Source organism: Phyllobates terribilis, unplaced genomic scaffold (genome assembly GCF_046119375.1).
Source record: "Phyllobates terribilis strain yellow unplaced genomic scaffold, ASM4611937v1 Scaffold_69__1_contigs__length_7402412, whole genome shotgun sequence".
NCBI lineage: Eukaryota > Metazoa > Chordata > Amphibia > Anura > Dendrobatidae > Phyllobates > Phyllobates terribilis.
The window spans coordinates 823,946-839,417 of NW_027362829.1; the positions used below are offsets into that span (position 1 = coordinate 823,946).

Sequence of the window (15,472 nt, forward strand, 5' to 3'; positions counted from 1 at the left end):
CCCTGCTGATGCTGGCCAGGCAGGTGGTGCAAATGGCCTTTTTGGGGTTATCGGCAGAGTATTTAAAAAACAACCAGACTCGGGAAGACTTAACAGTTGTACTGGCAACTTCAGTCGTGTTGTTGTTACGTGTGGTTGCCCGCCTTCTGTTTGTGGTCACCACACTGCTTCTTCCTGCCTGTTGGGGTGCTCGGCCTCCCGCCTCCTGTGTTCTGCTGTCCTTGCTCTGCATGTCCTCCTGCCAGGTTAGGTCAGTTACTATATCATTCACCACCTTGTCTTCCACTTCCTCACCCCGGTCTTCCTTCTGACTTTCTGGCAATTGTGTCTCATCATCGTCCACCTCTTGTGACACTTTCCCACCGTCACCTTCATACGACCGTGGCTGCTCAAATATTTGGGCATCGCAACATGTGATCTCCTCTTGCCCCGTTTCAAGTGGACCAGGCGAGACGCCCGAATCTATAAATGGAAAAGTGAACAGCTCTTCGGCGTGTCCAAGTGTGGGATCAGTTGTCTCTGGGCACTCGGTATGGTGGGTGGAAAGGAGGTTCAGGGTGAGGAATATGCGGTCCAGACTCACAGCTACTGAGACTTCACCGTGTGGAAGACAGGGTGGTGGTGGTGGCTAAGTGACGGAAGCATTATCTGCTATCCAACCAAGAGCCTTTTCACACTGATCTGTGTTCAATAGTGGTGTATTGCGGTCCCCTATTAATTGGGACAGGAAGGTCGAGCAAGAAGATGTGGGCATTTGTTGTGGCACAATTTCAGCTTGCCCTCAGCCTCGGCATGCACCATCACGTCCAGTTCCCTGTCCCTTGTCACGTGCCTTGCCCATTTTAAATGGAGGACAATATCTTCCACGCTCACTACAAATAGCTGAATTTGGAGCCAACTTATATGTGATCCGTGTGACGGACAAACCACAGTTTTAAATAGCCGGCCTGTAGGTAACTATTTTTAAACAACGTTGACCTCGTGTCAATAAGTTCACTGACACACTGCAACAAAATTTCAATGGAGGCCAGAAATGGCAGTATTTTCAGCGCAATTATATGTGATCCGTGTGACGGACAAACCACAGTTTTAAATAGCTGTATTTTTAGCGCTTTAATATGGAAAGGACCTGGCTGTATTCTGCAGTGCCAACAAGCAAATGGGGCAGATAAACGGTGTTCTCTGGATTGCTTTTTAAGCAAATAATCAGGATTAAGATAAAAAATAAATTATTCCTGGCCCCTGATACCTGGGCCTATTTCTACAAATATCTGTAAAAGGACAAGCAGACAGAACTGGAATGGACCCTCTTGCTATGTGCACTGCAGTCTGCTATATACCCGGCCTGCCTGCTTAGCATGGCGGCGCCAGGTCTGATATAGACCTGATGACGCTGTGCGGCCAGCCAATCCCTGTAATGCAACAACCAACATGGCTGCGGCATTACAGTGTGTGGCAGAAAATCCCTGCATGTTGATTGGCGATCTAAAGTGCGCCACACATGCAGGGTGGGGACCCGAGCTCCCGCCGAGCAACCCTGGAAAGTGTCACAAGAGCAGTGAGATGCTCAGGCATGCACCGAGCAGTAGCGAGCATGCTCGCTCATCACTAGTTACGGTTCATTACAACATTCCACGCTAAAGCGACAGAATTACGTGACTGTCTTATCAAATCATGGCCCATCTTAATGGCTGACCCTATATTGGCAAAATATCTACCAGAGAGACAACAAATCACCTTCAGAAAGGCAAAAAATCTCTGTGATCACCTTATGAGAAGCCACTATTATCCTACCACTCCCCCTAATTTTTTGAAAAGACCACCTCCACTAAATGTATGTGTACCATGTGGTAGATGTGTGGCGTGTCCTAATGTCGAACATGCTAACTCTTTCACAGATTCCCAGGGCTCTAGGACCTATTACATCACCAAACCGATAACTTGTACCTCTAAAGCGGTGGACTATTATGCGATATGCCTGTGTCCTAAAATCTATGTAAGGTTCACAACTAGACAACTTAAGACAACAATACGTGAACACGTCCTAGGTATTGAAGCGGCGGTAAAGGAAACTGATATTTCTACGTTAAAAACTATTCCCAAGCATTTTAGAATACACCATAAGTGTGACGCATCTAAACTTAAAGTTCGGGGTATTGACATGATCACCACTAATATTAGGGACGGTAGAGTGAGCCAACTATTAGCCCAGAAAGAGAGCAGATGGATTTGGACTTTAAAAACACTCCATCCATTGGGCTAGAACGAAAATATTAGTTATGCCCCATTTCTCTGATCACCTATATCCACATTGTTTTAACTTTTTCCTATTTCTTTAGTGTTCCTCCATGAGAGTTTGTCGTCTTTTTCTACCAAATATTCATAAAGGCATTACATGGTGATTGGCATGTTTGTATACGTGATCTCTCCATTTCTATGTCAATGACGTTCATGACTTCCATTCTGCTATTGGATAACATGGACATAATTGCTGGCACTGTATTGTCTCTCAAGATCTGTAACTTTTTTCTGTGTGTGCATTTTTTGTCCATACAGTTATTATTGGATATCTTTCGCATTTATAGATCGATATTTTGAGAGATATTTTCTTATATCTTATTATGCATTTACAGTATACTATGATCTCATATAATTATGTTATACTTCATGCGTTTCTTAAAGATATACTTTATTTGTTTCGTCATGTCCAATTAACTTCTCTGACATATATAATTGGCTATCGCCTATACCCCTTAGATATATATATACATTTGTGCTATGCTATTATTGACAGTTTACCCCATTATGCTAGTTTCTTTTTCTCTCTGGTTGTATTTGACTATATATGTCTGTGGACTGGGCGGTACGCATGTCTTCACTGTTCTCTGTGGTGTCCTCGCTGGTCGTATCAATATTTGCTCCATGACGAGCGGTCACGTGGTTCCCCATGTGCTTGCGGCATCATGGATCATATGATGCGGTAGCCGTGGATGCCGCGGTGATTGCCATGTGTCATGCCACGCCCTCCCTACACCCATTGGCGGACTACACCCCCCCTTTTCCATTGGCTCAAGGGTTTCTAAACCCTACCCACCTTCATTGACGCCACCCCCTGACGAAGGCAGCCGTGCTGAAACGCGCATCAGGGTGAGCGCCATTGAGGAGCGTGTTCACATCCACTGTGGCTGTAAGTATTCTATAGGATTTATGCTACACTCTTTTTGCTGCCGTTCTTTAATCTTTTTTCCTACTTAGGTGCATTTTCTAGGCTTTAATATGTATTAGGATATACTTTTACCCTGTAGCCTAAGAGGTCACTTATAAAGATCTGCTGTCCCCGGTATGAGCTATCTAGATTAGTACCTATATATAGACAGCGGTATGACTAACCTCTTATATAGCAACTACTTCTGACCTACCTCATAAGCACCTGCACTTTTATTGAATGCTTCACTGCATTTTAACAATATATTCTTATTTTTTTGGCAGCCCAATTATGTATTTACATCAGAAAATAATCATGTTAATTTGTCTCATGCTCCTCATTAGTGCTCCTCCATTGTTTTACTATTAACTGTCTCTGATTCATATTTTTTTCCTGTATAAATTATAATTAATACAATTTTGTAATTTTTTCACTATTATATGGGACTCTGACTTGAAGTTTTTTCCTCTTGTTTATTATGTATGGAGAACTATGTGGGGCCCATTATTCTGTATGGAGGACTATGTGGGGCCCATTATTCTGTATGGAGGACTATGTGGGGCCCATTATACTGTACACTGGTTGGCCCACGACTTTGTCAAAGTTTTTCATTTTGGCCCTCTGCATGTTTTGAGCTTTACATCCCTGATGTAGTCAGTCTGGGTAAATGTACATGGAAATGGCAATAATGCAAAGCTGCTAATTGGACTTTGCTACAAGCCTCCTAATATAGCTGAACACGTAGAGGATGATATGCTGCAACAAATTAAAAAGGCAACAAAAACATGTCATCGTCAAAAGTGTTGGCTCCCTTGAAATTGTTCCAGAAAATGAAGTAATTCTCCCAGAAAATTATTGAAATTACACTTTTTGTTATACACGTTTATTTCCTTTGTATGTATTGGAACAACACAAGAAAACAGAAAAAAAGGCAAATTGAACATAATTTCACACAAAATAGGTAGGACAAAATAGGTGACACCTTGCCAAAATTGTGGGTAAACAACTTTGTTTCAAGCATGTGAAGCTTGTTCAAACGCAATTTTGGCAAGTAACAGGTGTGGGCAATATGAAAATCACAACTAAAACCAGATAAAGGAAGAAGTTGATTCAATCTTTGCATTGTGTGCATATGAGTGGCACACTAAGCATGGAGAAAACAGAAAACGGAGAAGAGAACTGTCTGAGGACTTGAGAACCAAAATTGTTGAAAAATATCAACAATTTCAAGGTTATAAGTCCATCTTTAGAGATCGGCATGTTCCTTTGTCCAAGGTGTACAGCATAATCAATAAATTTACAACCCATACAGTCAAATATGGGGGAGGTTCAAAGGTGTTTTGGGGTTGCTTTGCTGCCTCCGACTGTGTGCAAGGCATCATGAAATCTGAAGATTAGCAAAGGATTTTGGGTCACAATATAGTGCCTAGTGTCAGAAAGCTGGGTTTGCGTCCTAGGTAGTGTTGAGCGAGCATGTTCTATTAACCCTTTCGCCGAGTATGCTCGGGCCGAGCTCCGAGTATTTACAGCTGCTCCGTGATATGTTTGAATCACTCCCATGTGCATGATTTGCAACTGTTTGACAGCTTTATTACATGTGAGGAATGTCCATTTCTTACACATTCCTCACATGTAATAAAGCTGCCAAACAGTCGCAAATCATGGACACTGGAGCGATTCAAACATAACACTGAGCAGCTGTAAATACTCGGAGCTCACCCGAGCATACTCGGAACAGAACATACTCGCTCAACACTAGTCCTAGGTCATGGATCTTACTGCATGACAATGAGCCCAAATATACTTCAAGAAGCACCCAGAAAATGGATGGAAACAAAGTGCTGGAGAGTTCAAACAAGCAATGAGTCTTGATCTAAATCCCATTGAACACCTGTGGAGAGATCTTAAAATTGCTGTATGGAGAAAAATATTAAAATTTGAGAGTCCTCAGTGGTTGATACCATTTTTTCAGTTAGCCATTAGTCAGTAAGCTTTCGAGACTACTCAGATCTCTTCAGCAGACATAGTATAACACAAAATCTGAAGAGTCACATATTTATACACAACAGGGCACAGGAATAATGCAATAGATAAGACAAGTGAAGTGAAGCAGAACTATCAGTATGGGAGAGGGATAAGCAGTTGTGGCCGTAAAAATGTGTGGACACAAGTAGATTTATTCTTTTTTTCGTTTTTTTGTGTGGTGATGAGAATTCATCCTTGTTTTAAATTTTTGCCCTGTCTTCCCTACATACAGACCCCCAGTTGGACATTTGGAACATATAATTAAGTTCATTGTGATGCAGCTGAAAGTACCTGGGATCTTGTGGTCCTGATGTGAGTTGGGAATCTTTATCTTGTCCGTGGTCTTTATAAATGGACGGGTTTTACATTTACAGTTGGTGAGGATGAATCCTGTAAGTTTCACCACAAAGGTGAAACTATCCTCCCGGTCAGTTTGCTTTCCCTCCCAGTACCTTTTAATTCTAACAATGTTAGGTTTCTGGGAGATTATACTTGTTCCTTTTATTTTTGGTTCTCCTTAGCTTGCCTTCTTTGCCCTATATGAATGTGTTTTTCTTTCTCATTCAGGGTTTTCATATTTTACTTCATACTTTCCTTTCCCCTTGTTGACAGTGTGTTGCAGTGTCCCCTCTGGTTCCTCAGGAGGTATGAGAAACTCATCAACGACTTATTAGGGAGTTAGGTCTGTGGTGACGTTTTTAGTTGTACAGCTAGGGCATTTCTTGTCTGTACAGAGACTAGTTGGGTGTAGTTGCGGCATTCTCCCGTGTGGGTTCTCCGATGGTTATCAAGATGCGCTTTCTGTTTAAAACATTTCCCACATTTTGAACATGAAAAAGGCTTCTTCCCTGTGTGAGTTCTCTGATGTTTATTAAGATGTGAATTCTGTCCAAAACATTTCCCACAATCTGAACATGAAAAAGGCTTTGCCCCTGTGTGGGTTCTCTGATGGTTGATAAGATTTGATTTCTCTGTAAAATATTTCCCACATTCTGAACATGAAAATGGCTTCTCTCCTGTGTGAGTTCTCTGATGGTTGATAAGAGTTGATTTCTCAGAAAAACATTTTCCACATTCTGAACATGGAAAAGGCTTCTCCCCTGTGTGAGTTCTCTGATGTTTGAAAAGATTTGATTTCTTTGCAAAACATTTCCCACATTCTGAACATGAAAATGGCTTCTCCCCTGTGTGAGTTCTCTGATGCATATTAAGATATGATTTCTGGTTAAAACATTTTCCACATTCTGAACATGGAAAAGGCTTCTCCCCTGTGTGAGTTCTCACATGTTTGATAAGAGTAGATTTCTTTGCAAAATATTTCCCACATTCTGAACATGAAAATGGCTTCTTCCCTGTGTGAGTTCTCTGATGTTTATTAAGATGTGAATTCTGTCCAAAACATTTCCCACATTTTGAACATGAAAAAGGCTTCTTCCCTGTGTGAGTTCTCTGATGTTTATTAAGATGTGAATTCTGTCCAAAACATTTCCCACAATCTGAACATGAAAAAGGCTTTGCCCCTGTGTGGGTTCTCTGATGGTTGATAAGATTTGATTTCTCTGTAAAATATTTCCCACATTCTGAACATGAAAATGGCTTCTCTCCTGTGTGAGTTCTCTGATGGTTGATAAGAGTTGATTTCTCAGAAAAACATTTTCCACATTCTGAACATGGAAAAGGCTTCTCCCCTGTGTGAGTTCTCTGATGTTTGAAAAGATTTGATTTCTTTGCAAAACATTTCCCACATTCTGAACATGAAAATGGCTTCTCCCCTGTGTGAGTTCTCTGATGCATATTAAGATATGATTTCTGGTTAAAACATTTTCCACATTCTGAACATGGAAAAGGCTTCTCCCCTGTGTGAGTTCTCACATGTTTGATAAGAGTAGATTTCTTTGCAAAATATTTCCCACATTCTGAACATGAAAATGGCTTCTCCCCTGTGTGAGTTCTCTGATGTATAATAAGATTTGATTTCTGTACAAAACTTTTCCCACAATCTGAACATGAAAAACGCTTCTCCTCTGTGTGGGTTCTCTGGTGTTTAAGAAAACTAGATTTATGGTTAAAACATTTTACACATTCTGAACATGGAAAAGGCTTCTCCCCTGTGTGAGTTCTCTGATGTTTGATAAGAGTAGATTTCTCTGTAAAACATTTCCCACATTCTGAACATGAAAAAGGCTTCTCAACTGTGTGAGTTATCTGGTGCCTAACAAGACTTGATATCTGATTAAAATATCTCCCACACTTGGAGCAAGAAAATCTATTCTTCGCTGTGTGAATTTTTTGATGTTTAAAAAAAGACTTTTTGAGAAGAAAACTATTTCTATATTCTGAATGTGAAAATGGCTTCTTTGCATTAGGAGCAGTTTGTTTTTTAATGCTTATTTTGTGACTTTGATTTTCCTTAGTAGTCGGTAATGAATCAGAAGACGAGACCTGTTTCAAAGGATCAGATGGCAGATCTTTGCTGTGAAGGGATGATGGTAAATCTGGAGTAATGGCATTCACTTCAATTGCATCCTGTGGAATCTGAAAATTATCTGATTTGAAAATTGAAGATGTCAGCTGTCCCTCTGATCTCCTGGTACAGTCATCTGCCAAGAATAAAAACAATCATCATTTTTTAATAAAGAATCCTTGAATTTTATATTTTTGAACATTTCTACTTAAACGGTCCATTAAAAAAGGCAAGTTATATAAAAAAATTCACTTATTCACCAAGACAATGACCATCTAATAGAAAACCTCATAGGATGAAGCAGTGGAGCGTGGTGTTCAACTGTTTGTTCATTCTGGCTCCCAAATATGGAGTAAAAGGCGCAGGCTCTGTCCAGCCACTAAGATTAGGGTGCCTGGGACCTGTAGTACCATCCAGTCTGGCAGTATGGGTGTGTGTGCTGTCCAGCTGGAATAATCTGCTCCCTGCTTCAGCCATTTGGAAAGCACCACACCCTACTAAAGGTGGAAGCATATTGCTGGAAGCTGCCAGATACAGCCTTGTTCTCCTCTGGTTCAGTCCTCTGTGCTCAGCTCCCGGCTTGTGGATTTGTTTCCTGTTGTGACCTCGGCCCGTTTACTGACTACTCGTGTCTTCTGATTTTGTATTTTCTCTGCCCTCCTGGTTCTGACCCGGCTACCTGACTATTCTTCTTTCCATCTCACTCCAAAGAATAGCAGGTAACACCGTGGCCCAAGCCTAGGGGTCTCTGTGTAGGTTCAGATCCATGTAGAGGGGTTAAAGGGTGATGATCAAAGTAATTTGTGAAATCTGTAAACAGGGTAGATAGTGACAAGCCTGTTCGTGGTAGCCATCTTTTGAGCATTCCTAATATCTAAATGGCGCTCCTTCCCTTCTTAACCTGCCATGTGCCCAGACAGTAGTGTACAACCGTATATAGGGGATTGTCAGATTCAAAAGAAGTTGGAAAATAATTTGTAAGGTCCATTTGTTTCCTATTATCCTTTGTGAAGAATTCCAAAGTTATCACCACATAAAGTGACACACGTCAGATTTGAAAAATGGGGCCTGATTAGAAACATAAAACTGCGGGAAGGGGTTAAATCAGAGGATTACAGAAGTTAAAAACTGTGACTATAGACAATAAAACATCGACTGAAATGATCAAACTGAACAGTCTTCATCAGAGAAAAATGAGTAACTAGTGGTGAAACCTCTCTGGGGTAATTGGAGTATGGGGCTCGGTGGCTCTTGGCAATCTAAACTATCATAAGAACCAATATTTTCTGTCAGATGAGTGTCAAGAAGAAATATTAGACATTTAAAGTGAACTTTTTTATAATACTGCATTTGGAAGAGGTAATGGAGATCTTTTTGAAAAACTACCAGGGAGTTATAGAGTCACATAAGTGAGGCCGGCCGATCCCACCACAATGAAACTATCATAGAGAGGGAATTTGTAAAAAAAAGAAAGAATATAAAAACATGTAACATCCCCAACAACAACGTATGTATGAAGGGAGAAATCCAACACTAAACTGGAGTTGCACTCATTTATGGTGGACCATTTGGCTCGAACAAGCCGGAACCCCGAACACGAACCTGAATTTGAAATGCCGAACAAATTCGCTCAATACTATTTATGATGTGGAGTGAATCCATGAAACCAGGGCTCAAGCCAACACATCTCCTGCAGGCGTGAAAAAATGTATATTACAGCCATCAGCCACGCACAGCTTAGAGATATATCATGGCACAGGTGTAATGTTTTCTGTATAGTTTATCACAATCCAGTTTGCAGTTAGTTGGTTTTAAAATAAATTGAACAGTCAGGATAAAGGGAAACTCTACTGTTATTGTACAGAAATTCACACTTGGCCTCACTGCACATTTAATGTTGTCGATCATAAAAGTGAAGTTTGGCCAAAAAGACTGGACCTGGTCTTGTAGGGACCATATGAGCACATTCAGCAGCACAGAAGGTAGATTCATCCAATAAGATATCAGGGATCTAGGAAGCCAACACCATCATTACCCTCCGCTTTCTCTTACAGGCCCATCATTATATTTTTCTTCAAGGGATTTTCTCACTAGTCAGCACATTCTACGTACGCTGTCATTTGGCTTTGTAGTTTACAGACCTGGGCAGGTAACGGTCAGCGTCTCCTAATCCCAGGGGGTAGGTGGATCCTCCAGGTTGTAAGTGCTACAGAAAAGGGCTTTCACAATTACACAAAGTAATCTGAATATTTTCGGACGGAGGAGAATGTTGTGGTCTAGCGGCAAAATGGTGATCACACGATTGTGATATGGCTGGACTACATCACCGATAAAGCAGCCACAGCCAGTGACTGAGAAGAATCTGTGACTTCTCTGCATTTAGTGGTTACTACTCACCTGGGTAGTCATATGTAGGAATCTCCTCTTTACACCGCTCATCACCCCTCACATATGTCTCTGTAGTATTAATATGGGTCAGATCTTCACCCTGAAACAAATATTATAAAAGTCAAAGACAGATGAAGAAGTCACATCTATGATCAGCTCTAATCCTGTTATCTCCACCGTTCTCATAACACAAATTTAAAACATAATAATGGTGGATAAAACAAGACTGAAGACAGGACCTTTACAGCCGTCTACACATCATAGGGGAAATCTCATGACATCTTCTCTCCATCTACCTGAAGAACATTGGTATCTTCTTGTTTACAGTCCTGTGGAAGAAGAGGATGGGGACATCTCTCTGGTGTTGTCCTCTTACTGGATAGATCTGGAGGAAACACATACAAGGACTGAATTCATTTTTTACATACAGATAATTATAGGCCGTGTGTATTTAGTCCTGTCTATTACCTGGTGATGTGAAGGGCTGGGGAACCTCCATCATGACGTCCTTGTACAGATCTTTGTGTCCTTCTAAATACTCCCACTCCTCCATGGAGAAATAGACAGCGACATCCTGACATCTTATAGGAACCTGACACATACAATGATACCGTCATCCCCCAGATCCCTTCATAGCATTACTGTATAATATCCCAGCATTCCCAGCAGTGTCACCTCTCCAGTCAGCAGCTCAATCATCTTGTAGGTGAGTTCTAGGATCTTCTGGTCATTGATGTCCTCATGTATCAGAGGGTGAGGTGGAGGCCCTGTGATTGGGCTCAGGGGTCTTCCCCATTCCTCAGACACAGGGTCCTGACAGCGCTCACTAGAGGTCTTCTTCACTACTGTGTAATCCTGGTTATGGAGAGACACATTAATAAATCTCCCTCCAGACATTTCCAGAGTCCTCACCTCTCCAGTTCTGTTCATCTGTTATTCCCATAGATAAGAATGATGTAATGGGACGTCATCAAAATCTCTCACCTCTCCAGTAAGACGGAAGAGGATCTCTAGGGCGAGGTGTAATATCCTCTCCGCCATCTTGTCCATCATTTTCCTGGATAAATCAGGAAAATTTTCTTATATAGATGATCTTCACTGAGAGGATCCGGTTTTTAGAGATCTGAATGAGAAAAAGATAAGCTGATGGATAAGGCCATTTTTCACAGCTTACTAATTCTCCTATACATAAAGATGGAAATATTCTTTGACCTGATCTTCGCCCGGCTCTGTTCAATACATGATTTTACTAACTCTCCTCTTCCACTCTCTGATCACAACCTTCTTTCATTCTCTGTCAAGAACTGTCACCCTGCTCAAGACACCCCCACTTTCCACACTTATACAAATATACATGCCATTAACACCCAGAAATTTATGAAAATGTTGCAATCATCATTGGCCCCAATCTCCTCCCTCTCATGCCCTGACTTTGCACTGAAGCATTATAACGAAACATTGCAATGCGCCCTGGATGAAGCCGCACCTCCTACACAGAGAACAACTCGGCATAGACGGCGACAACCCTGGAACACACTGCAAATACACTTTCTCCAGTGGTGCTCCAGGTGTGCCGAACGGCTGTGGACAAAATCTAATCTGGCCGAAGATTTCCTCCATTATAAATTTATGCTTAAAACCTATAACTCCACCCTTCACCTCTCCAAACAAACCTACTTTAACAACCTCGTCATCTCATGGTCCAATAATCCTAAACACCTGTTTGACACTTTTCACTCTCTCCTTAATCAAACAGCACAGGCCTCAAACATCAACCTCAGCACTGACGATCAGGCCAATTATTTAAAAGAAAAAAAATGACCATATCCGATAGGAAATTTTCTCTCAATCCCCAAATGTTATGCATACTCCTCCCTCCCACACTGCATCTTGCTAATTTTCTGACTTCAAACCAGTCACGAAAGAAGAAGTGAAAAGGCTCCTTTCTTCCTCTCGCTCTACCACCTGCACCAGTGACCCTATTCCCTCACATCTCCTTCAGTCCCTTTCTCCAGCTGTCACTACTCACCTAACTAAAATATTAAACCTCTACCTTTCATCTATTATTTTTCCCTCCTTTTTTAAACACGCCAGCATACATCCATTACTTAAAAAAACATCCCTCGACGAGAACTGTGCTGCTAACTACAGACCTGTTTCCAATCTTCCCTTTATCTCTAAACTACTCGAACAAGTGGTCCACTCCTGTCTAATCCGCTATCTCTCAGATAACTAACATTCTACTGAAACTGCACTCACTAAAGTTTCTAATGATCAACTAACAGTAAAATCTAATGGTCACTACTCCCTGCTGATTCTCCTGGATCTCTCTGCAGCATTCGACACTGTGGATCTACCTCTCTGACCTCTCCTTCACTGTGTCTTTTGTTGGCTTCTCTTCTTCTCCCCTTCCCCTTATTCTCGGGGTTCCTCAAGGATCAGTCCTAGACGCCCTTCTTTTCTACTTATACACCGCTTCTATTGGACAAACAATTAGCAAATTCGGTTTTCAGTACCATCTCTATGCTGATGACACCTAATTAGACACCTCTTCTCTGGACATCACTCCTGCATTATTACAAAATACCAGTGATTGTCTTTCCGCTGTCTCTAACACTATGCCCTCCCTCTATCTAAAATTGAATCTGTCAAAAACTGGACTCCTCTTATTTCCTCCCTCCACTAACCTATCTATGCCCGATATTGCCATTTCTGTTTGTGGCTCCATCATTACTCGCCAGCAACATGCCCGCTGTCTTGGGGTCATACTTGATTCAGATCTTTCCTTCACTCCTCACATCAAATCACTTGCTCGCTCGTGTCTTCTATACCTCAAAAACATCTCTAGAATTAGAAATTTTCTTTCCTTTGACTCTTACTGTAGCTCTTACTCATTCTCGTCTGGACTATTGCAACTCTTTACTTATCGGTCTCACCTACCGATACAACGATGTCTCTTCCCTGTGCCAGTCATTGCACTGATTGCTCATCCAATACAGAGTTCAATATAAACTTAGTGCTCTTACCCACAAAGCTATCCACGATTCAGCACCACTCTACATCTCCTCCCTCGTCTCATTCTAGCAGAACGAAGGGCACTGGTAGGGTGGTAATGACTTAAAGCTGAAATCCTCAGTAAGCCGCACCTCCCACTCCCGTCTCCAAGATTTCTCGCATGCTGCACCAATTCTTTGGAATGCACTACCCAGGACAATTTGATTAATTCCCAATACCCACAGTTTTAAGCGTGCCGTAAAAACCCATTTATTTAGACTGGCCTATCACCTCAACATACTTATCTAACTGTCCCAGTTTTGGCCCATATTAAAATTTTCTTCAAAATCATGCTCATACCATCCATGCACTGCATAGCCTCTGTCTGTACTGTACACATACTGGCTGGCGATCAGTTCATGTAGTGTTATGTACTTACCCTATTTAGTATATTAAGGCTGTATTATACAATATATGTACATTTTACCTTTTGTGTCTCCCCTATTTCCTTATAGACTGTAAGCTTGTGAGCAGGGCCCTCACTCCTTTTAATATCTGAGTTATGCTTATTCTGTAAAGTCTGTATTGTCTGTGTAAGTCCCCCCTAAAATTGTAAAGTGCTGTGGAATATGTTGGCGCTATAAAAATTATTATAATTAAATTCAGATGTAAATCTCAGGCCCACTCTATTGATGTTGAGTTCCCTGACAAATTCAAAAGATTGTTCACTCGTCCCCGACCAGATGATAAAAATGTCATCAATATATTTGTACCATACCCCAATATATGGCTGCCATCACTTATGACCATCCCTGAATATTGTGGATTCCTCCCACCAGTCCAGGGATAAGTTAGCATATGAGGGGGCACAGAGGCTCCCCATCGCAGTACCCCTGAGCTGGTGGAAGTACTTCCCGTCAAAAAGAAAGAAGTTATGAGTAAGAGTGAATTTTAGAAGATCCTCCATGAAGTCATTATGTCTGCTACACTCTATTGACCTGGATTTCAGGAAATATCTTACTCCTCTGATACCATCCTCATGCGGTATATTACTGTACAAAGCCTCGATATCTAGTAAGGCCTGGTCCCCTACATGCATGTATACATGCTCGAGGGTCTACATGTAGGGGAGCAGGCAAAGGGAAAACCAACTCTAGAGGGATTATTCCAACTTCAGGACCTCAGGCGATACTATGGGAACATTACACTGTGTAGGGGCATCATACATCCTGCATAAGGGGGATAATGGGGGCATTACACTGTGTGGGGGCATCATACATCCTGCATAAGGAGCATAATGGGGGCATTACACTGTGTGGGGGCATCATACATCCTGCATAAGGGGCATAATGGGGGCATTACACTGTGGGGGCATCATACATCCTGCATAAGGGGCATAATGGGGGCATTACACTGTGTGGGGGCATCATACATCCTCCATAAGGGGCATAATGGGGGCATTACACTGTGGGGGCATCATACATCCTACATAAAGGGCATAATGGGGGAACATTACACTGTGTGGGGGCATCATACATCCTGCATAAGGGGCATAATGGGGGCAGTACACTGTGTGGGGGGCATCATACATACTGCATAAGGGGCATAATGGGGGCATTACACTGTGTGGGGGCATCATACATACTGCATAAGGGGCAAAATGGGGGCATTACACTGTGGGGGGCATCATACATACTGCATAAGGGGCATAATGGGGGCATTACACTGTGGGGGGCATCGTACATACTGCATAAGGGGCATAATGGGGACATTACACTGTGTGGGGGCATCATACATCCTGCATAAGGGGCATAATGGGGGCATTACACTGTGTGGGGCATCATACATCCTGTATAAGGGGCATAATGGGGGCATTACACTGGGGCATCATACATCCTGCATAAGGGGCATAATGGGGGCATTACACTGGGGCATCATACATCCTGCATAAGGGGCATAATGGGGGCATTACACTGTGTGGGGGCATCATACATACTGCATAAGGGGCATAATGGGGGCATTACACTGTGGGGGCATCTTACATACCGCATAAGGGGCATAATGGGGGCATTACACTGTGGGGGCATCTTACATACTGCATAAGGGGCATAATGGGGGCATTACACTGTGGGGGGCATCATACATACTGCATAAGGGGCATAATGGGGGCATTACACTGTGTGGGGGCATCATACATCCTGCATAAGGGGCATAATGGGGGCATTACACTGTGGGGGCATCTTACATACTGCATAAGGGGCATAATGGGGGCATTACACTGTGGGGGCATCGTACATACTACATAAGGGGCATTATGGGGGCATTACACTGTGTGGGGGCATCATACATACTGCATAAGGGGCATAATGGGGGCATTACACTGTGTGGGGGTATCA

The 15,472-nt window shown here is 42.2% G+C and overlaps 2 protein-coding genes across 2 annotated transcripts in view; one reads left to right on the forward strand and one right to left on the reverse strand.

Moving 5' to 3' along the window:
- The window catches only part of LOC141194353 (uncharacterized), a 383,546-nt gene that overhangs the window by 291,790 nt on the left and 76,284 nt on the right, over positions 1-15,472 (forward strand). The window lies entirely within an intron of this gene.
- On the reverse strand, positions 4,073-11,199 carry LOC141194348 (uncharacterized). The gene is made up of 6 exons (XM_073662249.1): positions 11,067-11,199; positions 10,758-10,937; positions 10,551-10,674; positions 10,379-10,467; positions 10,092-10,182; positions 4,073-7,830 (listed from the first exon to the last, which is right to left on the reverse strand). Exons 1-6 carry the CDS (start codon positions 11,133-11,135, stop codon positions 5,909-5,911), a joined length of 2,475 nt encoding a protein of 824 aa, XP_073518350.1. The 5' UTR covers positions 11,136-11,199; the 3' UTR covers positions 4,073-5,908.

What these genes read in the sequence shown, in the direction of transcription:
- LOC141194348 (XM_073662249.1), bottom strand. Translation starts at nt 11,135, where the DNA reads ATGATGGACAAGATGGCGGAGAGGATATTACACCTCGCCCTAGAGATC. An exon ending in AAGATACCAATGTTCTTCAG is followed by an intron (nt 10,183 to 10,378) that starts GTAGATGGAGAG and finishes TATTTGTTTCAG; the next exon opens with GGTGAAGATCTGACCCATAT. An exon ending in TCCTACATATGACTACCCAG is followed by an intron (nt 7,831 to 10,091) that starts GTGAGTAGTAAC and finishes TATTCTTGGCAG; the next exon opens with ATGACTGTACCAGGAGATCA.